Source organism: Clinocottus analis, unplaced genomic scaffold (genome assembly GCF_023055335.1).
Source record: "Clinocottus analis isolate CAN_PGR_092001 unplaced genomic scaffold, fCliAna1.0.p SCAF_9, whole genome shotgun sequence".
Classification (NCBI taxonomy): Eukaryota; Metazoa; Chordata; class Actinopteri; order Perciformes; family Cottidae; genus Clinocottus; species Clinocottus analis.
In genome coordinates this window covers 21,534,428-21,560,911 of record NW_027176251.1, presented here as the reverse complement: position 1 = coordinate 21,560,911, position 26,484 = coordinate 21,534,428, and the positions used below count along the sequence as shown (strand labels likewise).

The window sequence follows — 26,484 nt, the reverse complement described above, 5'->3', positions numbered from 1 at the left end:
TGTGATTGGTCCATGTGTGGAAGTGACGTCAAGCCGGAGGCAACATGACCGGAAGTAGTCTTCGGATCGTTGTTGTTGTGACTAATAAAGGTTATTATTAGCTTAAAGGCTGTTAATACTGCACCTTTGTGAGTACAGCTGCGCAACATGATACCATCAGTAAGAGTTCAGCTAGCATTTTAATTTAAAAGTCTCGGTATCGCTCTGCGTGTGACTCCCGCAGAATCCTCTTCCGGGGTCACGTGATGTCCGGGTCGGTCTGCGCGCTGCTGGCCGGCTCTCTGGGGGCCGCGGCCTCGCTGTCCGCCAAGCTGTCCCTGGGGGCGGACTACGTGAGAGACATGTGCGAGGCGGGGCTCAGCGGCGGGACTCGAACCCGCGGAGCTTCAGCCTGTGACTGGGTGAGAACAACTTCACGTCCACTGCAATGGACCAACACAACAGTGCCCGCCATGCATACCAAGTCATACTTTTGTACTGAAGCTGCCCTGACAAAGTACTTCTGTTCAGGATGTAGCTGTAATACTGTACATTCTACTTCCTCGTAACATGGCACCTTGAAGTATGACCCGCTTGCTCGTGTAGTTGCTGTGCAAAGGATTGTGGGTCAGAATAGCCAGAAAAGTAGGCAGGCTTCAGGAGGCGACCTCCAGCTCTGGATGAAGCCAACAAGGAAGTGTTGCATTCTCTCTCCTGACCACCAGGGGGCGACTCCTCTGGTTGTATAGAAGTCTATGCTTCATGTGTTAAAGCTGCATTCTCTCTCCTGACCACCAGGGGGCGACTCCTCTGGTTGTATAGAAGTCTATGCTTCATGTGTTAGAGCTGCATTCTCTCTCCTGACCACCAGGGGGCGACTCCTCTGGTTGTATAGAAGTCTATGCTTCATGTGTTAAAGCTGCATTCTCTCTCCTGACCACCAGGGGGCGACTCCTCTGGTTGTATAGAAGTCTATGCTTCATGTGTTGAAGCTGCATTCTCTCTCCTGACCACCAGGGGGCGACTCCTCTGGTTGTATAGAAGTCTATGCTTCATGTGTTAAAGCTGCATTCTCTCTCCTGACCACCAGGGGGCGACTCCTCTGGTTGTATAGAAGTCTATATAAGTGACTCTACTTCTCTCTTGATGTATTCCCTCAGTAAACATTGTAAACATGAGTTTATGTCTCAATCTCTAGTTTCTAGTCTTCTTCTATACAGCATGATGTCATTTAGTACATTATGGTCTGTTAGAGTCAAACAGACCATAAAGCAGGGGAGGCTTTAGGGGTGGGGCTACAAGGTGATTGACAGGTTGCTGCCAGTATACGCCGTCACTCTTTTACAGTCCACATGTGGTCACTTCCTGTTCATCGGTTGCAAAAAAAAGCCAAGATGTCGACGGCCGAATCGCCGAACTTGAGGCCTCCAAACATCCGCCCACAAACACTCGCTTCATGACGTAGACTCGTGCTCGAACATGGCGTCCAAAGTGATGGAGGCTGACCGCTCTGACTCTGCAGCTCCACGTGCCGCTGCGGCTGCTGTGCGCCGGCCTGCTGTTCGCCTGCAACGCCGTCATGTGGACCTTCTTCTCCAAGGCCCTGCGGCACTGCTCCTCCTCCGCCAGAGCCACGGTCACCACGGCGGCATCCAACTTCATCTCCTCGGTGAGCACTTCCCCCCTCGCTACTTCCTAACAGGAGCCTGTGAGAGACCAGGTGAGACCAGGTGTCTCATGGCATCCTTCTTGTGTCCTCGTGTCCAGGCGGTCCTGGGGAGGCTGATGTTTGGAGAGAGCCACGAGGCTCTGTGGTGGGCAGGTCTCTCTCTCACGCTGTGCGGACTGCTGCTGCTCCACGGAGCCGTGCAGACGGCCTCGCCGGACGACCAGAAGGACAAGTAGCTCCCTGAGAGACCGGACCATGTGACCACGAGACCGTGGACCATGTGACCACGAGACCGTGGTCCACGAGGCCGGACCATGTCCCAGAGCAGGTTGAAGGCGCTCTGCGTCCTTGGAGCAGGTCAGAGCGCTGAGGCTGAAAGACGATGGAGAACCTCTGGGGGTTGATGATGAGGAAAGAGGTCAAAAGGTGTTTTCATTTGATTGTTTTATGATTTTTTTTGTAAAGCACTTTGGGCCACGTTGGTTCACATATCTGCTCTATAAATAAAGCTGACTTTACTTTAGCTGGAGGGACTTGAACCCGCGACATTGTTCATCACTTTGTGAGCGACATGGTGGCAGTAACACAAAAACAGGAACAAGTCCTGGTTGTGGGAAAATATTTAATATTATATTTTATAACGCCACATTTTCAGAATAAAAAAAAGCGTTGAACATCTTTGGCTCCATCTAGAGGTGGTATTACATATGACAGTGGTAGAAAGAATGCACAGAGGAACAATGAAATATTTATAAAATACATTCATGAAAACTAAAGGTCCGATTAAACAAACAGCTCGTGTTCGGTTTCTGTCAGATTCAAACACTCAAATTGAATTTCAAACATTTTATTGGAAATACTTGTTTCATGGAAGTTTGTAAAAACAGAAAAGTCCTTCATTACATCACAGGTATGATTATTATTGACGGCAACATCTTTCTTTAAACAGACGTATGAAATATGTATATCTGTTCCAGAATTAAAGAGTGAAACCCACAAAGTTAGTTAAATACTGAGGATGTGATAAAACATGGCGCCCCTGTGAAGCTTGACCCAGGTGCCCGTCACCGCGGGGGCGGGGCCTCGTTAAGGCAGAACGTGAGGTCACGCCCTCAGACGGCCGCGTGGTGGAAGACTCTGCTGCTGCGCTCTGTTCACCTGAGACGTGAGTCACCTGCTCCAGGTGAAGGATGCTGCTGAGACTCCGCCTCCTTCTCGTCTCCATAAAAGCACCACGACGCTGGTTTGGAAAAGGTTTTCACTAAATTTACATTAACTGCCGGCGCTGGTGGAGACAGAGGCGTGATATATATTCACGTACAGAAAGTCATCCAGGTATCAAAAAATATAAAAACAAATTCCCGGTCGAATGTCTGAAACCGATGGAGTGTGAAGTCCACGAGTCCAAACGTCTGCAGACCGGGACCGAGCGTCCTCCAGCAGCTTAGCAGAGAGGGATCTCGATGACGTCCTCCTCGACGATGGGCCCCTGGGGGACGGGGACGTGGTCCGGCGGCGCCCCCCTGCAGCGCAGCCCCGAGAACGGGCTGCACCACGACAGAGAGAGTGGACCCCCCAACGCCGTCTGCAGGGCCTCCCAGCAGGGGACCTTGACCCAGAGCCCGGTCTCGCCCTTCAGGCGCTCGATGCCCTGTGGAGACACAACAGTGAGTTTCTGAGGGGGACATGTGGGGGATGGGGGGTCTGAGGAGGACACGTGGAAGTCTGAGGAGGACACATGGGGGTTCTGAGGAGGACACATGGGGGTTCTGAGGAGGACACATGGGGGTCTGAAGTGAGAGGGACACATGAGGATCTGAGGTCTGAAGGGGACACATGAAGAGGGCGTACGTGAAGAGGGCCTACATGAGGGTCTCCATGAAGAGGGCCTACATGAGGGTCTCCATGAAGAGGGCCTACATGAGGGTCTCCATGAAGAGGGTCTCCATGAAGAGGGCCTACATGAGGGTCTCCATGAAGAGGGCCTACATGAGGGTCTCCATGAAGAGGGCCTACATGAGGGTCTCCATGAAAAGGGCCTACATGAGGGTCTCCATGAAAAGGGCCTACATGAGGGTCTCCATGAAGAGGGCCTACATGAGGGTCTCCATGAAGAGGGCCTACATGAGGGTCTCCATGAAGAGGGCCTACATGAGGGTCTCCATGAAGAGGGCCTACATGAGGGTCTCCATGAAGAGGGCCTACATGAGGGTCTCCATGAAGAGGGCCTACATGAGGGTCTCCGTGAACATGCACATGAAACATCGAGGGAACCCACGCATTGGGCTTCAGCTAACGGTCCTGTTTCTCAGACACATCAGGCCTTCAGCCTTCAAGTACAAGATAGTTTTGGATCTTTTACAAGACTCATTAGTTGTACGGATGCTGAAGGAGGTCTAGCCCACTCATCAGTCCTCCGGTCCTCACTGGCCATGAAGAACAGCGCCATGATGACACGGCTGCTTCAAGAGGAAATATCCACTGTCAATAAACTTGGTCACAGTTTGGTTAACATGCACCTCTCAGATCCATCAGAGCTGTAACGCTGACAGTGAGTTTCATGAATGATGAAGTTATCCCCGAGAGGCCCAACAAGACGAGCATGAGCTCGCTAACACATCTACGAGCTTTAGCTCGCTAACACATCTACGAGCGTTAGCTCGCTAACACATCTACGAGCTTTAGCTCGCTAACACATCTACGAGCTTTAGCTCGCTAACACATCTACGAGCATGAGCTCGCTAACACATCTACGAGCTTTAGCTCGCTAACACATCTACGAGCATGAGCTCGCTAACACATCTACGAGCTTTAGCTCGCTAACACATCTACGAGCTTTAGCTCGCTAACACATCTACGAGCTTTAGCTCGCTAACACATCTACGAGCATTAGCTCGCTAACACATCTACGAGCTTTAGCTCGCTAACACATCTACGAGCATGAGCTCGCTAACACATCTACGAGCTTTAGCTCGCTAACACATCTACGAGCTTTAGCTCGCTAACACATCTACGAGCATGAGCTCGCTAACACATCTACGAGCATGAGCTCGCTAACACATCTACGAGCATTAGCTCGCTAACACATCTACGAGCATGAGCTCGCTAACACATCTACGAGCATGATCTCGCTAACACATCTACGAGCATTAGCTCGCTAACACATCTACGAGCTTTAGCTCGCTAACACATCTACGAGCATGAGCTCGCTAACACATCTACGAGCTTTAGCTCGCTAACACATCTACGAGCTTTAGCTCGCTAACACATCTACGAGCATGAGCTCGCTAACACATCTACGAGCATGAGCTCGCTAACACATCTACGAGCATTAGCTCGCTAACACATCTACGAGCATGAGCTCGCTAACACATCTACGAGCTTTAGCTCGCTAACACATCTACGAGTGTTAGCTCGCTAACACATCTACGATCATGATCTCGCTAACACATCTAAGAGCATTAGCTCGCTAACACATCTTGGAGCTTTAGCTCGCTAACATCTACGAGCGTTAGCTCGCTAACATCTACGAGCGTTAGCTCGCTAACACAAACGAGCGTTAGCTTGCTAACCTCTTTCGCGATTATTAGCTCACTAACAGCTAACCCATCGCAGTTGCATCTTCATTGTCGTGATGTATCCTAATTATGACACCAAACCATCTGAGAAATAATGTGTAGCAGCATTAGCTTAGCATACTAATGCTGCTACACATTGTTTCACACATTACAGATTCAATGAAGCCGGTGGTTGGTATGAACAACAATTAATTTGTGGGAACTTGTTTCTTTGAAGCAGACATGACGCCCAGCTGGACTTTGTCCTCCATCTTGGATTGTTATAGTGTGAAAGGCCAGTGAGGACAGGAGTGTTCACTCTTTCAATGTTCATAAAACATATGCATCGTGTAAAACTAGAGCAAGAAGTTGATCCTTTAAGTACTTTTGCATCAGTTCTGATTCATTTGTTTTCTAAGAAACATGCCCAAAATGAATATCACTGTACAAAATGACTCACATGCACTTTGAAAATAAAACAAAACCTGCGGAAGAAGCAAACACGTCAAATGGTCAGAATGGGGCATGCGTCATGTGACTCATTCACAATGTGTGGGACGATCGGAACAAAAAGGATAAATGAAGCGAACTTTGGCCAAAAAGGTCAGATGAGCATGCTGTGACTGAGGCTCATGGGACGGCTCATGTGACCTCTGTGGCAAGCTTACCTCTCCTCAAGGTTACAAAGAGTTGTCTGCGTCAGAGAGCTTTTGGAAGAGTTATCAACCCAAGCAAAGGCATGACGGAGAAAGAACCCGGCATGGGAAGAGGCAGTTCACAGAGTAGATATGAGGAGCATGACGGCCAGAGGATGCAGGAGGTGAGGACTGTGTGCAGGAGAGCAGAACCTTCTGGAACCGTCCAGCAGGTGGCGCCACACAGATGAATACACCAGAAAGAGCAAACACCCGTCTGTGCTTTGCAACTGAGAAGTCTTTATTCCCCGCGCATGTGCCGACATATTTTTCAGAATATTTAGAAATAATTAAAATGTCCGTAAAAAACAAATCCTCTCCGCTCCGTCCCTCTCGGCGGCGGCGATGACGTCATCGTACCGGCCGCTTCACAACACATCACTACGGTTACCGTCACCATGCATCCGGATAACGAAGGTACAGAACAGAGCGAGGACACAAAGGAAAGGAAGAAATGCACAGAGAGCAGTTCACACAGGAGAGCATCTTCAACAGAGGAACTAGAGCCACGAAGCACTTCCAGCACAGGAGAGGAAGGAGGGACCAGAGGTGCAGAGAGGACGTCTGCTGCCTTCAGCATCACGGCTTCCTGCTGGATTACTGCAGGAAACTCTAATCCTTATGGAAGTTCTTCTCACATGGACAGCGCTTTGGCGGAAGTGAGCCGTTACAGAGCAGCTGACAGGTCACATGACTTCACGTCTCCAGCGGTCGAGTGAGGACGCTCGTCTCTGACTCACGCAGCGCCACGAGCACGAGGCGTCTGAATGACACCTCGAGCGTGAAGATGCAGAAAGCATCCGGACTCCTTCCTGCACCGCTGATGCAGAACAGATTCATGGATTCAGATATTCATGTGTTCATGCAGCGCTTCACTCTGACACCATACAACTTACATTTTAATACTTTTTTTACACGTCTAAGCTTTCTCAAATAATCATGTAATTGTGGACACACACACACACACACACACACACACACACACACACACACACACACACACACACACACACACACACACACACACACACACACACACACACACACACACAGTAGTTCCACATGGAGGCAGCATGTAGTGACTTAGTTTTGCACATGGTGGTATATTTAAGATATCCACAGTATCGCTGCAGCCGGTTCTTTAGGGTTCTTTAGGGTTCTTTAGGGTTGTGTTTGGGTCCGTGTGGAGGCCTGGACCCAGCAGGGCGTTACAAAATATAGATCCACTGAACGCAGATATTATGCAGCAAAATAATAATAATTTTTGGGCACATTTTTCTGCACTTTCATGGCACTATTTAAGGCATCAACCAATCAGGACGTGAGGCTCCGGTCTGAACCAGGACTCTGACTACGGCCTCACGGAGGGAACCAGAACCTCACAGCATCCATGAGGAGAGTCAAGAGCCAATAGCATCCCGGGTACTGGGACAGATAATGGACCTGATGACCCGCTGGATCCAAACCCTCCACCCGGCCCAGAGGACCATGTGGACCCCTGACCCCGGTCTGACCCCGGCGCGCTTTAAAGGTCGCCTCGTCCAGACCAGAAAGACTTGCTCCACTGAGCGGTGCTCTGCGGCCATGCACATAGTTTAGGTTGAACACTATTCTCTAGATAGAAGAAAATATGCGTCAGGTTTCTTCATGATGAAATATTTACTGGCAGCTTTACATGAATGATTTTCTTCAGAGTCTCTGCAGTGGAGCAGCAGCGTGGCCTCCTGTGTTCACTGAACCGACTCCACACAGGGACAGCAATGATGGAAATAAAAACAGATTTATCACAGTGTTTTCAAACAGGATTGGCAAAACGAAAGCGTTTTCTTTTTCTCTGCAACTCAACGCACAAAGCAACACAAACATGAACGCAAAGCGCACCGGGACGTCCGACCAGCCGCAGTTGGAAGCTGTCCGCGGCTACGGGAGGGAGGGACATACTGGAGACCGGCCGCCTCGGCTGAGCTCTACGGGGTGGGCGGGGCTTCCCACGGGGTGGGCGGGGCTTCTGACCCGGCCTCGATCACACCACATACTGGTAGGTCTCGGCCTTCCCGTGGTCAGGGGTGGAGAACGGACTAAACCACAAAAAGGAGAACGGGTGTCCGAACACCGCCCGCATGTTCATCCACTTAGTTTTTTTAGCCCATCTTCTCTCTTCCTTTTTCAACTGCTCTATGCCCTGAAAATGAGAGACAACCACACTTCAGTCGGTGGCTGCTTGTGACCAGCCGCACAAACCAAACGCCACAGAGCGACTTTCTGCTTCGCTCAGCTCACTGATACATGAAGCTAAACGTCCTGGAGCCTCCTGGCTGCTACTCGGCCAGCTCTCCTCCTCATGGAGACGACGTCGCGTTGCTTTGTGAGCGGCTGAATGACTCCTTCATCCACTCACACACATCGACCACTTCCTCTGGCCAACAGGAAGTCAGCCGCAGACGGACAGTCTGGGTTATGATATTTATTTTGACCCTTGTAAAGACTCTATCTTCAAATATAATGAAACTATTTGACAGAACACAATAATTGTTGCATTTTAAAACATAACTGGTATAAAAACATGAATATCAAGAGATATCATTACTATTTGGATGTAGTGGTTATTCTCTTTTCCAGAAGTTAATCTGCAGAAGCAGCTTTAAAGGGTCGGGAACCTTTTCCTCTGAGGTAACAGCATGAGGAACTCTGTCATTCAGTGCATTCACACAATAAAAGGTTTCTTTCTTTCGGCAGTTACTGGCTTCAGACAGTTTCCTGTCAGACGTGCAGTCATGGACTCAGGAGGAAGAGGAGGAGGAGGAGGAAGAGGAGAGCGATGTAAAGGAGGAAGAGCGGGAAGTAGTAGTGAGAGGAGAGGAGGAGGACTGGATGGTCACTTACGGTCTCGTCGGTACAGATGGAGTGGACTTGGGTGCCGAACATCACAGAAGTGAAGATGAGGAAGAGGAGAGCCTCAAAGCACAGGAGGATGAGGAGGATGACTGTTGCTGGAGGAGAGAAGGAGCTGCACTCTGGTGGGGAGGGAGGGGCAAAAAGAAGATGGCCGCATGAGGAACCAGCACACAGGAACTACTGGCTGATGGGAGGATGGAGGCCGTCTGTGCCTACATAGACCAGGATGCATTGCTGCGGTTGATGAAGAAAACTCAAATAAACAACGCCAGAGAAGGAAAAATCCTCACGCATAAACCAAAGAATGTAACTGTCCATCTTCACAGTTCAAGTTGATCTCTTGATCGTCTGTCACTGAACTCTAGAGGAGCTAAAGGAAACTCAGTGACATCACTTCAACCCACAGGAAGGAGACCAGCTGCTCCAGAGACAAAGACCTGCTGCTGTCCAGTGCTACAGCAGATCCTGGAGGTCTCCAGAAGACCTCTTCCCAGTGAGGACCAACACACAGTGAAGAGGACCAACACACAGTGAAGAGGACCAACACACAGTGAAGAGGACCAACACACAGTGAAGAAGACCAACACACAGTGAAGAGAACCAACACACAGTGAAGAGGACCAACACACAGTGAAGAGAACCAACACACAGTGAAGAGGACCAACACACAGTGAAGAGGACCAACACACAGTGAAGAGGACCAACACACAGTGAGGAGGACCAACACACAGTGAAGAGGACCAACACACAGTGAAGAGGACCAACACACAGTGAAGAGGACCAACACACAGTGAAGAGGACCAACACACAGTGAAGAGGACCAACACACAGTGAAGAGGACCAACACACAGTGAAGAGGACCAACACACAGTGAAGAGGACCAAGAGGAACTGCAGAATGAGTCTGGTTCCTCCAGAACAGCAGCAGCCTGAATATACGGCCGGTCAAAACACTTTTAAATCTACACCATGGAGGTAGGCGGCGTTGGGAACATCTAGAAGAGACTAGAACCTTTTGGGCCCTCAGGTACCAAAGCTGAGAGAAGCATTCTGTGGTTCTTCCTCCTCTGGAACGGGAGGAGGAAGAACCAGACGTTCTTCACACAGTACGTCCTTTAGGTCGGAGGAGGGAACATACAACTTATATATGAATATGTAGCTTTCTGTATAACGTGAAGAGAAGTGTGTTGCTTTATTTACAAGAAACCAAACATTTCAAAGAACTTTGTCAGTTTAGGAAGAGGAAAAAGTAAAAAAAGAAACAGAACACTCACTTGTCCAATCATCTTCAAAGCAGTAGAGGAAATGGAAGACCACCATGAGCAGCGAGTGGAGGGACACGAGTGCGATGTACATCTGGTTCAACACAACAACAACAACACACAATGAGTCGCGCTAGCGCCACCAGTACGACTCCTCAAGCAGAGTTCGTGCTCTTCACACGCGTCGCCGGAACAGAACATACATGTCTTGGGAGCGTCTCAGTGACACGGAGACCACAGTGACCTCCACCTGGTGGAAACAGGTCGTAGCAGACTTACTGTGAAGAGCACAAAGTACTTTTGGTTGTTCTCCCCAACACAGTTGTTGACCCAGGGGCAGTGGTGGTCCATCTTACGGATGCAGCGTTTGCAAACACTGAGGGAGAGGAGGGAAACAAGTGATTAGAATAAAATGGAGACCACGTCGGGCACGTGACCGGGTCCTCAGTCCTACCTGCAGTGGTGCGCTCGGTCCGGCTTGATGCTGCAGCACTTGGGACATTTGTAGACCACCTGGCCGGGTTTCAGCTGCAGGCTTTCTATGTATTCCTTGGTGGCGTTCCCTTTTGGCACCGCCCCCTGGAAAGAAACATGACCACACAGTCGATGTCACCAGTGTAATGTAACGCTCTTCAACGGTCACAATGAGTACACATGCTGGTATTATTAAGAGTACTACATGAGACCCTCCAGCTGGGGTGAACTATGGAACTCATAGATATCAGATGAAACTTCCCCAGCTGACTAAGATGATATTTTTTGCATTACAAGTTTTCTGATACGTTGTGTTTGAATATGCAATAGGAGTCATTGTGTAATGCTACAGACACACATCTTCATGTGTACTGTGGATGTTTCCCTTCCACTCGTCTCAAAGAAGACATGTTATGGAAGATAAATCAAAAATCTCAAAATGGAGCCTGAACCATGTTGAATGTGATGGTAAATTATGCATAAGCATATGAAGTAAAGCTATTGCTACCCTCAAGGCCTCCCTGTGTGTTTGTGTGTCCATCAGCACCAGACAGAAGCCACTCACGGGGTCAGTGCACATGGCCCTGAGGTGTGAGGCGAGGGCGAGGAAGGCCAGGGTGTTGAACAGCGTCCCGTTCACGATGCTGTAGGTCAGGTTCTTGGAGGGCAGCAGCATCACGAACAGCACCACGAAGTCCGCGTACAGCACCAGCAGCCAGGTGATGGCGGCGCACACGATGCCACACACGTCCCTGATGAACCACAAGGCGGAGGCCGCGGAGGACGTGATGACGTCTTTGGAGATGGGGATGCGCTGCTCGGCCTGCAGGCAGCCGGCCCGGCCCTGGCCACGCCCGTGCTCCACATCCCTGCATCTGTGCACCGGGCTCTTCATCCTTCATCTAAGCTCGACGCCCGCCGCTGCCACCGGATCCACTGGGGGGCTCGGCCTCAGTCACCGCATGCTGCAGGAGGAGCAGGAGGAGGAGGAGGAGCAGGAGGAGGAGGAGGAGCAGGCGGGTCGGTTCCCAGGTGAGGTCACGGGTTGGTCCTCTAGAAGAAGAGAAGAGCCTTTCATCAACAGGAGAGCAAACACTCGCTACAGCCGAAGAAGAAGAAGAAAGAATATTAAGAATACCTCGACTGATGCTACGATCCAATATGATTTTTAATATTTGTGTGTGAATCTGAACCAAACTGTTTAACGTTTAAAATATGCCGTGCAGGCCGTCTACGTGTGTGACTGAACACGTTAACATAGACACGTTTATGAAGCAACGCGTCGACCTGGACGGAGAGCGCAGAGAAGCCATTTCATATTATTATTATTATCATACTATTGACATTGTTAATTAATCTGGTGATTACCTTTAATTAATGGATTTGTCTACAACATGTCAGAAAAAAACAGACAAGAAAAAGAACACAAGTTTCCCAACAAAAAGAATTAAATCAAGAAGCGGCGTAAAACGCTCCACCTGGAAGGCAGTAACGAAGGTCATGAGTCAGCACAGGTAGAAGGCCAGAGACACCTGGTGAGGGCTCTGCTGCAGTCCTGTACGGTAGGTGAGACAGTGTGTAGTCCTGTACGGCAGGTGAGACAGTGTGTAGTCCTGTACGGTAGGTGAGACAGTGTGTAGTGTTGTACGGTAGGTGAGACAGTGTGTAGTCCTGTACGGCAGGTGAGACAGTGTGTAGTCCTGTACGGCAGGTGAGACAGTGTGTAGTCCTGTACGGCAGGTGAGACAGTGTGTAGTGTTGTACGGCAGGTGAGACAGTGTGTAGTGTTGTACGGTAGGTGAGACAGTGTGTAGTCCTGTACGGCAGGTGAGACAGTGTGTAGTGTTGTACGGTAGGTGAGACAGTGTGTAGTCCTGTACGGTAGGTGAGACAGTGTGTAGTGTTGTACGGCAGGTGAGACAGTGTGTAGTCCTGTACGGCAGGTGAGACAGTGTGTAGTCCTGTACGGTAGGTGAGACAGTGTGTAGTGTTGTACGGTAGGTGAGACAGTGTGTAGTCCTGTACGGCAGGTGAGACAGTGTGTAGTCCTGTACGGCAGGTGAGACAGTGTGTAGTCCTGTACGGCAGGTGAGACAGTGTGTAGTGTTGTACGGTAGGTGAGACAGTGTGTAGTCCTGTACGGCAGGTGAGACAGTGTGTAGTGTTGTACGGTAGGTGAGACAGTGTGTAGTCCTGTACGGCAGGTGAGACAGTGTGTAGTCCTGTACGGCAGGTGAGACAGTGTGTAGTGTTGTACGGTAGGTGAGACAGTGTGTAGTGTTGTACGGTAGGTGAGACAGTGTGTAGTCCTGTACGGTAGGTGAGACAGTGTGTAGTCCTGTACGGTAGGTGAGACAGTGTGTAGTCCTGTACGGCAGGTGAGACAGTGTGTAGTCCTGTACGGCAGGTGAGACAGTGTGTAGTCCTGTACGGTAGGTGAGACAGTGTGTAGTCCTGTACGGCAGGTGAGACAGTGTGTAGTCCTGTACGGCAGGTGAGACAGTGTGTAGTCCTGTACGGCAGGTGAGACAGTGTGTAGTCCTGTACGGTAGGTGAGACAGTGTGTAGTCCTGTACGGCAGGTGAGACAGTGTGTAGTCCTGTACGGCAGGTGAGACAGTGTGTAGTCCTGTACGGTAGGTGAGACAGTGTGTAGTCCTGTACGGTAGGTGAGACAGTGTGTAGTGTTGTAAGGTAGGTGAGACAGTGTGTAGTGTTGTACGGTAGGTGAGACAGTGTGTAGTGTTGTAAGGTAGGTGAGACAGTGTGTAGTGTTGTACGGTAGGTGAGACAGTGTGTAGTGTTGTACGGTAGGTGAGACAGTGTGTAGTCCTGTACGGTAGGTGAGACAGTGTGTAGTGTTGTACGGTAGGTGAGACAGTGTGTAGTCCTGTACGGTAGGTGAGACAGTGTGTAGTCCTGTACGGTAGGTGAGACAGTGTGTAGTGTTGTACGGTAGGTGAGACAGTGTGTAGTCCTGTACGGCAGGTGAGACAGTGTGTAGTCCTGTACGGCAGGTGAGACAGTGTGTAGTCCTGTACGGCAGGTGAGACAGTGTGTAGTGTTGTACGGTAGGTGAGACAGTGTGTAGTGTTGTACGGTAGGTGAGACAGTGTGTAGTGTTGTACGGTAGGTGAGACAGTGTGTAGTCCTGTACGGCAGGTGAGACAGTGTGTAGTGTTGTACGGTAGGTGAGACAGTGTGTAGTCCTGTACGGTAGGTGAGACAGTGTGTAGTCCTGTACGGTAGGTGAGACAGTGTGTAGTGTTGTACGGTAGGTGAGACAGTGTGTAGTGTTGTACGGTAGGTGAGACAGTGTGTAGTCCTGTACGGCAGGTGAGACAGTGTGTAGTGTTGTACGGTAGGTGAGACAGTGTGTAGTCCTGTACGGTAGGTGAGACAGTGTGTAGTCCTGTACGGTAGGTGAGACAGTGTGTAGTCCTGTACGGCAGGTGAGACAGTGTGTAGTCCTGTACGGCAGGTGAGACAGTGTGTAGTCCTGTACGGCAGGTGAGACAGTGTGTAGTGTTGTACGGTAGGTGAGACAGTGTGTAGTCCTGTACGGTAGGTGAGACAGTGTGTAGTGTTGTACGGTAGGTGAGACAGTGTGTAGTCCTGTACGGCAGGTGAGACAGTGTGTAGTCCTGTACGGTAGGTGAGACAGTGTGTAGTGTTGTACGGTAGGTGAGACAGTGTGTAGTCCTGTACGGCAGGTGAGACAGTGTGTAGTCCTGTACGGCAGGTGAGACAGTGTGTAGTCCTGTACGGCAGGTGAGACAGTGTGTAGTCCTGTACGGCAGGTGAGACAGTGTGTAGTCCTGTACGGTAGGTGAGACAGTGTGTAGTGTTGTACGGCAGGTGAGACAGTGTGTAGTGTTGTACGGTAGGTGAGACAGTGTGTAGTGTTGTACGGTAGGTGAGACAGTGTGTAGTGTTGTACGGCAGGTGAGACAGTTTACAGGCCTGAGACTGTGTGTGTGTGCGTGAGACAGCTAGCTAGCCGCTGGCTCGCGCATGTTGCAGAGACGAACCGCGCGTGAGCTCCGGTGAGCGGGCTTCCGTCCCGCGTGACGCGGCGGTTTGTCTGTCTGCTCCGCGCGGGTTAACGCGCGTTTCGTCCCGCTGGATCTCACCTGAAACACGGGCATCCTTCGGGGCTTCCTCGGTGGCGCTGCTCGGTTCCTTTCACCTCGATGCGCGCAGCTTCCGGTTCTTCACCAACAACAGGACGTCGTGACGTAAAGGGAGCGAGCCAATGGGATGACCGGAAAGGTTTCAAGCCTTCCCCACGTCACAGGACACGTCACAGGACACGCCCATCTTCCAGATGTGTTATTTATCCTCCATCATGGTCTTGACAGGCGGCTCCCCGCGGGCACGCGCTGCGTCTGCGCGCCGCCGACGAGTTTAGGCAGAACTCTTCCTTTTAGTTGTCATTATATTCATGTAATCATAACCTTTGTGTTATTATTAAAACGTCTGTGACGTGCCTTTGGGGGCGTGACCTCTGTGTAGCTTCCTGTTGGGTCACAACAGAGACATGATGGGCTCCAGTAGGGACCAGATGTTTTCTTTCAAAGCTTCCTTTATTATATTGTTTGGACCTAGTTTTTGCATTTCAACATTATGGTGCATAGATAAGCGCAGGGTGGTGGGAATGATAGTGTTGTTTTAACCATCAATGTACATTCTGCAGTGATCTCTCCTAGCTAAATAATAAGTACACTGCAACAACATTTTTACCTGAAATATATTTCACAGAAAGGAAAATGTAATACTTAAACTTATATTCATCAATTTTCATTCCTTGATTTTTGTTTTAGTATTTATTTCTCTTCGAATACATTCTCTCCATTTCTCTCTTTGTCTCTGAAATGTAAAGTCTCTTTAGGTCATGACAAGAAGCATTGAGCTCTGAAACTCATCATGTCTAGAAGCTCAGGAACATTGTGAGACCGTGAGAGGGCAATGAGAAATATGAGTCGTGAAGGTTGGCGAGCGCGACCACCAAACTGCAAAGAGTATTTGTAGTTGTTGACTCCCTGTGTCCGTCTGTATGATCCACTGGTCCAACTGGAGGAAAGATGCATCGACAAAGCTGCATCCCAGTTAAAGGCCGGGTTGGTAAAGTTGGTAAAGTTGGTAAAGTTGGTAAAGTTGTCTCAGAGTCTGACAGCCCATCCCTTCAGGTGCTCCTCCAAAGCCACGCCCCTAAACGATTAGAACAAAACAACAAACATGGCGATTGTTAGTATTCACAGCTGTTACGCTGGCAGCTTGTGAAAGACTGGTGACAGGCAGGAAGACAGAAATCAATCATTTATGGATTTCTGTCAGGATGTAATGAGAATTTCAACTAAAATATTCCTGAAGAAGATACCAACCCGGCCTTCAAGGGCCTGAGTCCTCAGGTAGACACACCAGGTGTGTTGTACTGTCAGTCTGTGGAATCACACGTTCAGGACGTCATGTGCTGGTCTGTTGGCTCATCACAGGAGGATGTTGAATCCTTATTTTGTTTATGAATCTAGAGCTTCCGACTGTGGAAGAGTTGATGAGACCCATCCGTCCAGAGAGGAGCATCTCAGAGGCTTCACCCTGCAGCCCGTCAGGTTAGTCCTGCACAAACAATCTTACAGCAATTATACACAATATAGACGTATTGTTATTGTTATGAACAAGAAGTATTGATGGTAGAGCAAACACATGTATAATAACATATCATAATAATACATTGTGTTTGTATAGTGCTTTAAAAGGTACTCAAGGCACTTAACACGGTAAAGACAAACAATAAAAGCAACAACAAAACAAGAAAGATGACAGTAGTGAAAAAGTAAAAATAAAAGAAAGTTTGAGAAAGTGTCGAGTGATGGAGAACGTCTGAGGTGCTGAGGAGAGAGATCCAGAGGAAGGAGGCCCCGCCCTCATCATAATAATGAGTCTATAAACATTAATAATGCCTATTAATAATGAACACAGATGAATAATAATAATACCTAATAATGAGCCTACAAGAGAAACAGCTTTTTTTTTACCTGTACCTAAAGGCTTAAGTCTGTGTATTTGTGAGTTAAACATCAACATCTGCAGTCGGCGGTCATGATGACACCTGTTCAGATCCAACACTGATAGACACCAGACAGACGTGCACTAGCAGCTGAGACGTGCACTAGCAGCAGAGACGTGCACTAGCAGCTGAGACGTGCACTAGCAACTGAGACGTGCACTAGCAGCAGAGACGTGCACTAGCAGCTGAGACGCGCACTAGCAGCAGAGACGTGCACTAGCAGCAGAGACGCGCACTAGCAGCAGAGACGTGCACTAGCAGCAGAGACGTGCACTAGCAGCTGAGACGCGCACTAGCAGCTGAGACGTGCACTAGCAGCTGAGACGTGCACTAGCAGCAGAGACGTGCACTAGCAGCAGAGACGCGCACTAGCAGCTGAGACGTGCACCAGCAGCAGAGACGTGCACTAGCAGCTGAGACGTGCATGTGAGCAACTGAGACGCGCACTAGCAGCAGAGACGTGTACTAGCAGAGGAGAGACGCAGGAAAAGCAGATATAAATAATATATATATCTGAATAATAATATTAATAATAATATTTTTTCTAATTAATCTTATTTTTCTTTTTTTTGTCTCAGGGTGTGTGGGCCGAGCCCCGGTGCCCTCTACGGGCCGGCTGCCACTGTAAGTTATTGTATTGTGTATTTAAACCAGGGGGGGGATTATTTTCCCAGGGGGCCTCACGAGGTACAGACAATGTTGTGGACCAACAGCCTGAACTCGTTCATGTGTTATGCGACGGAGTTTGACAGGACTTCCCAGCATGCAGTTCGGTGGTATAATTTTATAAATGTGAAACCATGACTTAAGTTCCTGTCCCTGACGTCTAAGTAGCTCCACTCAATCGATCATTCGGTTTTTATTGTTGAAACCGGAAGTCGCGTTCTCCCGCGCCGCCAGCTTGACGCGCCTGCGCGCAGCCGCGCGCGGTGAGCAGCAGCGGGTCGGAGGCAGTCGGGTCCCGTCGGCCGTGAAGAGGACCTCCGGACCGCGCGCGCCTTCTTCCCTCAGACGCGGGAGCGAGATGGCGGCCTCCCCCTGGAGCCGCTGGTTCTCCAGCAGCTGCTGCCTGTGCTGCCATGTCCGCACCGGGACCATCATCCTGGGCGTCTGGTACATGGTGAGAGCGGCGCTGCTGCGCATCCCATAATAATACTGCACAGGGAGGCGTGCGGTATTATTATTATTATTATTACTATTATTATTATTACAAATCTGTATAATGCTCTACTGGAAGTGCCTGAGCTGTGCACTCCAGGCCTGTCAAGAGCTTCTGTGAATGTAAACGTTCACTGGATCTCAGGTGGGTTCATCCTCCTCGACGTGTTCTATATGTTTAGGATTAGGAGTCTTTCAGTAAAGATTTGACCTGATCCACACATGAACATGTGGCTCTCTCCGTGTGGCCCGTGTGAGACTGGATGAGAGGTTACCTAACAAACCCCACATGAGGAGACATGCTCCCCTGTGAATAAAGCAGCATCCTGCCCGTCAGGTAGCTGGTGTGTCGCCTGCAGAATGTTCCATGAGTCACCTGCATAATGAGCTGCGCCACACTCAACACAAAGGCTTCTGCATGTGGCTGCTGCGTAGCACAGAGGTCCAGTCCTCAGTATGTGTGTGTTCTAGAGGCTGTGTGTGTTTTTAAACATGTGTGTGTGTCCGTGTTGTTGCCTCTTTCTACCCATATGTCCTCTGTCCCTAAGCTCATCAACGCCGTGGTGTTACTCATCCTGCTCACGGCGCTCAGTGATCCTGAGCAGTACCACCTGACCAGCGCTGAGCTGGCCAATGACCTGGATGTCATGGATGACGCCAGTAAGTAGCCCTGCGGGGGGCAGTGAGTGTGTGTGTGTGTGTGTGTGTGTGTGTGTGTGTGTGTGTGTGTGTGTGTGTGTGTGTGTGTGTGTGTGTCTCACCGTACCGTCAGCTGTGTGGTTCTTATTTTTTCTGCATTCTAATAATATCTCAGCGGTTGCGTCTCAAGTCGCTCCGCTTGTTGGGGTGAACAGCGTGTGTGTGTTCTCTATGAAGCCTCTGCAGGGTGTGTGTTCTATGAGGAGTCTCTGCAGGGTGTGTGTTCTCTATGAAGCCTCTGCAGGGTGTGTGTTCTATGAGGAGTCTCTGCAGGGTGTGTGTTCTGTATGAAGCCTCTGCAGGGTGTGTGTTCTGTGAGGAGTCTCTGCAGGGTGTGTGTTCTCTATGAAGCCTCTGCAGGGTGTGTGTTCTGTGAGGAGTCTCTGCAGGGTGTGTGTTCTCTATGAAGCCTCTGCAGGGTGTGTGTTCCACCTGAAACTAAAGCTCCAGCTGACCGTACCTTGATGTCCACTCGTCTGTCTGCTCGTCGTCCCTCAGTCATGAGCCCATGTCCTGCCGTGCACAGCTGATTGGGAGCTGCAGGGTGTCGGTACCGAGGGATCCGGGTGTCGCATGGCGCTGCGGGAACCCGATCCCAAGAACTCTGACGCGGCTCAGATGTTTCAGGGCTGTTGAATATTCATGGAGCTGCTGACCACTGAATAATGGATCAGATGGTCGACACGTTCCTGGATGTGTTCTTTATGTTCCTCTGGTTCATGGACACTGCAGGGACAAAAGAAATGTAACTTTCTTTTGTCAAATGACTCGTTTGTTGCTTTGCGTTCACACTGCAGACAAACGGCCTCAAGGCCATTGTTCAGATGAATCCTGCACGTCTGTTCACTGCAAGACTCAGTTTGTTTGTATGAATCACAAGTTATCCTCAGAGGCTCTGCAGTCTGTACACACGACATCGTCTGTTCCAGGACGTGTCATGGGGTCAGGACACGACCGTCCTGTGTGGAGCGCAGAGAGAACCAAACATCATGTACAGTTATGTTGCCACGAATCACACAAAAAGAAAACACACAAGTCCAATTCTTTTGATAATCTATTTTACAAAAAATGGAGAGGAGTACTCATAGAGTACTCATAGAGTACTCATGGAGTACACATGGAGTACTCATGGAGTACACATAGAGTACTCATGGAGTACACGTGGAGTACACATAGAGTACTCATGGAGTACTCATGGAGTACACATGGAGTACTCATGGAGTACACGTGGAGTACACATGGAGTACACGTGGAGTACTCATGGAGTACACATGGAGTACTCATGGAGTACTCATGGAGTACACATGGAGTACTCATGGAGTATACATGGAGTACACGTGGAGTACTCATGGAGTACACATGGAGTACTCATGGAGTACTCATGGAGTACACATGGAGTACTCATGGAGTATACATGGAGTATACATGGAGTACTCATGGAGTACACATGGAGTACTCATGGAGTACTCATGGAGTACACATGGAGTACTCATGGAGTACTCATGGAGTACTCATGGAGTACACATGGAGTACTCATGGAGTACACATGGAGTACTCATGGACTTCTCCATGTGCACCTGACGTGACAGGTGGCCACAGCGTCTTCTGTTCTTTGCATTTCAGATCGTTGGTTTAGAAGTTTCCAGATGTCTGATCCGTCTCCCTCACGACACTCGGCTCGCTCATGCTTCCTCCGGTGGCGCCTCAGCAGTCACTGTGAGCTCATACCGGCCTCCTGGCGGTCACAGGGCCGGTTCCCCGGTAGCGCCACATGTTCTGCGCTCGGTCCAGTTCCCCGGCGCTGTTCTTACGTGACGATGATGAGTTGTGTTGTTGATGTGAGGTCATGCTGACGTGCAGCGCAGGGCTCAAGCCCACTTGATGGACGCTGCTTGTTATCGTGTCCGGATGAACACGACGTTGCAAACATTCTCACAAATTTGATCCAACCGGCGTTGCTGAGCCGGAGTGACCTCACAGTGACCTCACAGTGACCTCACACTGACCTCTAACCCTCCTCTCTCTCTGGCCAGACATGTGCATCGCCTCAGCCATCTCTCTGCTGATGATACTGATCTGCGGGATGGCAACATACGGTGCATACAAGGTAAGCTGTTCCTGTGGTGACGACCATCACTGACTGTGTGGTGGGATCAGAGATCCTCAAACGGGTTTCAAACTGTTTGAAACAGATAGGAGCGCTGCCGGGCTACAGCTCCGCTGCATCTATTTTTAGAGTCTTTGGAAATAGAACGAACCCAAACAGCATCCCGACCCTTTTTTACTTCTCTTTGAACACAATGATTCATGTGCTCGCAGATCAATATTCCTCCAAACCTGAACCTCATAAACAGAAACACATATCTCTGTTTCAGCTGCGCGCCGCCTGGATCGTCCCGTTTTTCTGCTACCAAATATTTGACTTTGCGCTGAACACGCTGGTGGCGGTCAGCGTCGTGGTTTACCCGCACACGGTGCAGGACTACCTGCAGCAACTGGTGAGGAAGGGTTCTCCTCTGAGGCCTGAGGAGGCCGGACGCCGCCTCACACCTGCTGCTCCTTTGACCTCTCATGAACCTCTGCTGATGTGTCTCCCGTGCAGCCGGATAACTTCCCCTACAAAGAGGAGATCGCCGCTCTCAGTAACCTGTGCCTGGTGCTCATCGTGCTGCTCTTCATCGGCTCTATTCTCGGCTTCAAGGTAACGCTGTCACGCCTTCATCCACTTCATCTTCATCCTACTATGGAGAGGACATGTGAACTGCTTCTTGTAGGCCTGCCAGGAACTATGTGAGAACAGAACAGATGTGTAAGGCCACATTGTTGCACAGACACCCGGTTATTTGTGTCCAGACGAAGCGTTGCGTAGACCTGGATGTGGAACGGGATGGACGATGCTTTGTCACTGTCGGCTGTCCCACAATAGGAGCAGGATTAAATATCGCAGCGACTAACTACCTGTCAGTCACTTGTAGCTCTTTAACCGCGCGGCAAGACTCGAGGGAGGTCAGCTGATCCAGGAAACATCCCATCAGCTACTGGACGGCTGCCATAACATTTGGTACAGATACTCATGAGGAGGAGCGACGTAGAGACACTGTACACGGCTCTGGTAGCCACAGTGACCTGTCAATCACCTGGTAGCCCCGCCCTAAAGCGTCCCCTTATTATGGTCTGTTTGACTCTAACAGACCATAATGTACTAAATGAACATCATGCTGTATAGAAGAAGACTAGAAACTAGAGATTGAGACATAAACTCATGTTTACAATGTTTACTGAGGGAATACATCAAGAGAGAAGTATAGTCACTTATATAGACTTCTATACAACCAGAGGAGTCGCCCCCTGGTGGTCAGGAGAGAGAATGCAGCTTTAACACCTGAAGCATAGACTTCTATACAACCAGAGGAGTCGCCCCCTGGTGGTCAGGAGAGAGAATGCAGCTTTAACACATGAAGCATAGACTTCTATACAACCAGAGGACATTTTGCCAGGTCTGAGACTATCGGACAAACAGTGCAGCGGTCGTGGTTTGGAGTGTCTGTCATAGATGGATTCATTTTCTGATTGGATCCGTTACTTGTTCTTTATTAGGAAGCCCCAGAATCCTTTGCTTTGCACACTCGACATGGTTATCAAAGCGTTTGCTTGGCGTGACGGAGCTTCATGAGTGATCTCTGTTGTTCCACATGGACGCCCTCTGATTCCCACATTTAAACCTCGCAGTCAGAGCGATGAAGCAGCTTCTTCATTCGGTCGCTGTAGAAGTCACTGAGCTCTCTGGCTTTGCTGCCAGCGGATGGATTCAGCAGATGGTGTTGTGTTGGAGCGAGCTCCCTGCCGAGAGCCGGACGACTCCTGGACGACAACAACAACTTGTTTTTGCTCCTCTGAAGCGATAGACTGAGTGTTTTTCCTTCTGTGTTAGCGAGAGTTTCTTTACTGCAGCCAGCGAGACGTTCATGTTGTCATGTTGTCATGTTGTCATGTTGTCATGTTGTCATGTGTCTGTGTCGATGGACTGTTCCACTTCCACCACAGCTTCTCATCGTTTCATGAGGTTTCCTGAAACTACAATACTACTAGGAAACTATAGCGTGAGGCTGTACTTTGAGCTAAATGCATGCTAACATGCTCACAGTTGAAACCTCCTCCTCAATCTTAGTAGCTTATTAGCATGCTAATGAGCTCAGAATAGAGCTGAGGCTTATGGGAATGGCTATTGCGTCACGAACCGAAGTGTTGGACAACTTTGTTTTTTGACCGTATGATGGCGCTGAGAGGCAAAGCTGAGTTATTACAGTTCATCCCAAGAAGAACATGAATGTGTACAAAACGTTGTAAAGGACTGACCACCGAGCCATCCGTAGGGCGCTAGCTAGCAGTGCTAACAGCCGTCATGTGTTGTCACGAGAAGATGAATATGTACACTTGTATTTATACGACTCATCTATCACTTACCACGAACCCTCAGAAGTGTATTTCAGACGTTGAGGTGATCAGTTCCAGCTTCTAATCTGTTGTGTGGTCTTCCTGTGCGACGTCAGGCCTACCTGATGGCATGTGTGTGGAACTGCTACAGATACGTGAGCGGCCGCGGGGCTTCAGAGATCCTGCTCTACGTCACCACCAACGACACCGCGGTAAGACCACGATGACGTCATCGCCTGACGGTATCCAGTATCACATTGTGTGACCTTCTGTGACCTTCAGGGGTCAAAGTAGCAGGAAACAAAGCAGCAGCCCCCTCATGTTCCTACCATCTGACTCACCTCTGCAGGTGTATGGTTTTCAATTAGAGCCCGACATATTGACACGTCAGTTACACGTCAGCTACACGTCAGCTACACGTCAGCTACACGTCAGCTACACGTCAGCTACACGTCAGCACAGCCGTCAGGTCCAAGGTGCCCTGGTGGACGTATGAGCTGATCTCATGAGCAGGCCTCTCACCCACAGACAGGCAGGGGCTTTATTTTGCAATACAGGAGCAACGATAGCTCAGGAAGTCCTCATAGGACCAAATGAGCTCTTCACGAGTCGGTGAGGACGACCGACCTGAAGGTTCAGCCTGCCGGTCGCTTCACAGCACACAAGCAGTTCACCTCCCAGTCAAGTACTTCACACAAAGTACTTCACACAAAGTACTTCACACAAAGTACTTCACACAAAGTACTTCACACAATGTACTTCACACAAAGTACTTCACACAAAGTACTTCACACAAAGTACTTCACACAATGTTCCCGGTTCCAACTAAGGAAACGTCAACTGTTGCTAGCAAATTTTACCAATGCTAATGCTAATGCTAATGCAAACGCTGTCAAAGGAAAAGCTGGTGGATAATCTCTGGACCTATAAACACATGACGTACTGCTGCAGCGTCATTTCTTAATCACTGGCCTCGATGGTTCAGGGGGGCATTGATCCAGGAGTCCCTTGGAGAGGTGTTAAAGGGTATTGATTACCTGATTCCCACATCATCCTCTAAAGGTTCACATGCTTCACCAGAGGAAAGAGTCCGTCTGCGTGGACGAACCCCTCAATGGCTCTTTGTTTCAGACATGGCAGACGCTGCTTGTGTACGAAGTGGAGTGAACCAGTGAGAGGTTTCCTGTCAGCATGCTGTCAGCAGCCAGAGCGGAGCGTCGAGACGCTCTGCCTCCACGCTCTGCCTCCACGCTCTGCCTCCACGCTCTGCCTCCACGCTCTTCCTCCGCTCTGCCTCCGCTCTGCCTCCACGCTCTGCCTCCACGCTCTGCCTCCACGCTCTTCCTCCACGCTCTGCCTCCACGCTCTGCCTCCACGCTCTGCCTCCACGCTCTTCCTCCACGCTCTGCCTCCACGCTCTTCCTCCACGCTCTTCCTCCGCTCTGCCTCCACTCTGCCTCCGCTCTGCCTCCACGCTCTGCCTCCACCCTCTTCCTCCACGCTCTGATTATTTGATCAATGAATTGTTTTATGAAAAACATGACTTATAACCTCACAGCTCATCTCTAAATGTCTGCTTTAGTCTGAACCCAAAGATGTTCACTGTCCTGTCACATCATTCACCTTCAAGGAGCTGTGACCAGGACACAACCTGAACTATTCATTCATTCATCAAAACATGTTGCATCATCAGATTTATCTGGAACAATGAATCAATGCATCATCCAAGAATGACACAGTTATAGTCAAGCTAAAGCTGGAAAAGGGAGGGGAGGGGTCTTAATTTGACTTTTACAACAAACGGCACATGAGGATTCCACCAGAGCAGAAACTCACTGATGATCAGTGGAACATTTGAGACACATTGCTGATGTCCTATGATGTCACCTTAACAAAAAGCTTTTCTCTTGTGAGGTCATGTGATCCATCAGCTGACACTAACCTGAGTCTGTTCCTCCTCTTCATCCTCAGGTGCTGCTGCCTCCGTATGACGACAGCGTCAGCGTCCCGCCCAAGCAGGCTCCGCCCCCGTACGCCACCGCATGAACGCACCCCCCCCCCCCCCCCACACACACACACACACACCTGTACGCACCACACTGCCTCTCCAGTGTACAATATGTCCATGGATACATTGTAGCTACACAGACATTCCAGTACACACATGCACACACACACGCACACACACACACACACACACACACACACACACGCCTCCTCCACCACGTGACCTCCTGCTGTTTTATTGGCTCGTCCCTCCTGACGCGTCGTGCATTTCAATGCTCTGAGCCTGAGTGCAGGAGAGCGTGTGAAAGTGTTGGATTCTCTATATTTGTGTAACTTCTCGTCAGGCTGGGTGTGTTCAGTAGTAGTGTTTTGTGTCCTGCCGTTGATACTCACATCTCACTCATACACACATGATCTTACTGCCCTGAGTGATGAGTGAACTGTCGCTGTGTGTTCCCGTTGTCTCGTCGCTGCTCGTGATCGGCTCAGGTTGATTCACTCATATCTCTGATGGGAGGCCTCTGCATGTCAGAAGTGTCTCTCCACTGGAAGTTGTCCCAAAGAAAGGCGTCTGCCTGTATTCTGACTTGACCACAAAGCAACCTAGTGTATATTGAACATATCTCCTTCTTCGCTCCTTTTATTCCACGACAAACGGGTTTGTTGTTCCGGTTGACGTCATCACCTGTAAACGTGTGTTTCTTCCTCTGTTGTGAAAGCACATGAGCGGCTGGTCGTGCTCCTGGAGGTCGCTGGAGGGAGCCGGGCCCCCGGGTCCAGGAGCCAGGAGATACGGCCCTGCTGGGCCTCTCAATCCACGGAGCTTCTGTTGAGTGTGAACAGAAGCTGCACCAGATGCAGATATCAGCTGCTTCCTGGACGCGACATGTTGCACAAGGACACGAGTCAATGAGCTGCTGCTGCTGCACGGAAGCTAAAGATGTATTTGTGTATTAAAAGTCTACTTTCACCGACGCATTGCTTTGTTTTATTCTGAAGGCACAAGGTTGACCACGAACTCAAAGCTCTGGAGTGAAGAGTTGATCACCTGTTCAAGATGGCTGCAGGACGACACACACACACACGTTTATACACGTTTAGACATGTTTATACAGTTTTATTCATGTTTATATATGTGTATACACGTTTATACACGTTTAGACATGTTTATACATGTTTATACAGTTTTATTCATGTTTATATATGTGTACACACGTTTATACACGTTTAGACATGTTTATACAGTTTTATTCATGTTTATATATGTGTATACACGTTTATACATGTTTATATATGTTTATACATGTTTATACATGTTTATACATGTATACACATGTTCATACATGTATAAACATGTTCATACATGTGTATACAGACATGTTGTCTTAGAGGACAGAACTCTAACGTGTTAAACCTCAGCTTCATGACCTCTGATTGTAACCATGTTCAATAAACGACGTGTTGCACACAACACGGGAACAGAAGTCTAACTTTTAGAAACCTCTTCTCCTCGACTCAAACACAACAAGAGGATTCATAACAACTTCCAGAAGAGAAAGTCATGCTTCAGACTCTCGTGACAGATCC

The 26,484-nt window shown here is 49.4% G+C and overlaps 3 protein-coding genes across 6 annotated transcripts; 2 read left to right on the top strand and 1 right to left on the bottom strand.

Annotated features, from left to right (window-relative positions):
* The first annotated feature begins 70 nt into the window (after nucleotides 1-70).
* On the top strand, nucleotides 71-2,465 carry LOC137781478 (transmembrane protein 42-like). Its single transcript, XM_068570255.1, has 4 exons — nucleotides 71-128; nucleotides 224-401; nucleotides 1,502-1,648; nucleotides 1,747-2,465. The coding sequence occupies exons 2-4, from the start codon at nucleotides 246-248 to the stop codon at nucleotides 1,882-1,884; spliced, it is 441 nt and encodes a 146-aa protein (XP_068426356.1). The 5' UTR covers nucleotides 71-128; nucleotides 224-245; the 3' UTR covers nucleotides 1,885-2,465.
* zdhhc3a (zinc finger DHHC-type palmitoyltransferase 3a) lies at nucleotides 2,268-14,786 on the bottom strand. Of its 2 annotated transcripts, none has more exons than XM_068570248.1 (7): nucleotides 14,663-14,786; nucleotides 11,096-11,583; nucleotides 10,511-10,635; nucleotides 10,336-10,432; nucleotides 10,069-10,150; nucleotides 8,784-8,914; nucleotides 2,268-3,299 (listed from the first exon to the last, which is right to left on the bottom strand). In XM_068570248.1, the coding sequence occupies exons 2-7, from the start codon at nucleotides 11,423-11,425 to the stop codon at nucleotides 3,093-3,095; spliced, it is 972 nt and encodes a 323-aa protein (XP_068426349.1). In that variant the 5' UTR covers nucleotides 11,426-11,583; nucleotides 14,663-14,786; the 3' UTR covers nucleotides 2,268-3,092. The 2 variants fall into 2 exon arrangements, with proteins under 2 accessions (XP_068426349.1, XP_068426350.1); XM_068570249.1 differs by lacking the exon at nucleotides 2,268-3,299 and adding an exon at nucleotides 7,541-8,082.
* LOC137781476 (lysosomal-associated transmembrane protein 4B-like) lies at nucleotides 14,664-25,871 on the top strand. 3 transcript variants are annotated; one of them, XM_068570252.1, is made up of 9 exons: nucleotides 14,664-14,801; nucleotides 16,061-16,141; nucleotides 17,178-17,719; nucleotides 18,306-18,417; nucleotides 20,490-20,563; nucleotides 20,832-20,954; nucleotides 21,059-21,157; nucleotides 23,007-23,102; nucleotides 24,862-25,871. In XM_068570252.1, the coding sequence occupies exons 3-9, from the start codon at nucleotides 17,624-17,626 to the stop codon at nucleotides 24,934-24,936; spliced, it is 675 nt and encodes a 224-aa protein (XP_068426353.1). In that variant the 5' UTR covers nucleotides 14,664-14,801; nucleotides 16,061-16,141; nucleotides 17,178-17,623; the 3' UTR covers nucleotides 24,937-25,871. The 3 variants fall into 3 exon arrangements, with proteins under 3 accessions (XP_068426353.1, XP_068426352.1, XP_068426351.1); XM_068570251.1 differs by lacking the exons at nucleotides 14,664-14,801; nucleotides 16,061-16,141; nucleotides 17,178-17,719 and having other exon boundaries at nucleotides 17,806-18,417; nucleotides 23,007-23,132; nucleotides 24,862-24,948; XM_068570250.1 differs by lacking the exons at nucleotides 14,664-14,801; nucleotides 16,061-16,141; nucleotides 17,178-17,719 and having other exon boundaries at nucleotides 17,807-18,417.
* The last annotated feature ends 613 nt before the right edge of the window (nucleotides 25,872-26,484 follow it).

Coding starts and splice junctions, on each gene's coding strand:
- zdhhc3a (XM_068570248.1), bottom strand. CDS start 11,425: ATGAAGAGCCCGGTGCACAGATGCAGGGATGTGGAGCACGGGCGTGGC. Junction 10,433..10,510: donor GACCGAGCGCACCACTGCAG/GTAGGACTGAGG, acceptor CCTCTCCCTCAG/TGTTTGCAAACGCTGCATCC. Junction 3,300..8,783: donor CCATCTGTACCGACGAGACC/GTAAGTGACCAT, acceptor GTGTCTCCACAG/GGCATCGAGCGCCTGAAGGG.
- LOC137781476 (XM_068570250.1), top strand. CDS start 18,141: ATGAGCTGCGCCACACTCAACACAAAGGCTTCTGCATGTGGCTGCTGC. Junction 20,955..21,058: donor AGGACTACCTGCAGCAACTG/GTGAGGAAGGGT, acceptor TCTCCCGTGCAG/CCGGATAACTTCCCCTACAA. Junction 23,103..24,861: donor TCACCACCAACGACACCGCG/GTAAGACCACGA, acceptor CTTCATCCTCAG/GTGCTGCTGCCTCCGTATGA.
- LOC137781478 (XM_068570255.1), top strand. CDS start 246: ATGTCCGGGTCGGTCTGCGCGCTGCTGGCCGGCTCTCTGGGGGCCGCG. Junction 402..1,501: donor GAGCTTCAGCCTGTGACTGG/GTGAGAACAACT, acceptor CTGACTCTGCAG/CTCCACGTGCCGCTGCGGCT. Junction 1,649..1,746: donor CATCCAACTTCATCTCCTCG/GTGAGCACTTCC, acceptor CCTCGTGTCCAG/GCGGTCCTGGGGAGGCTGAT.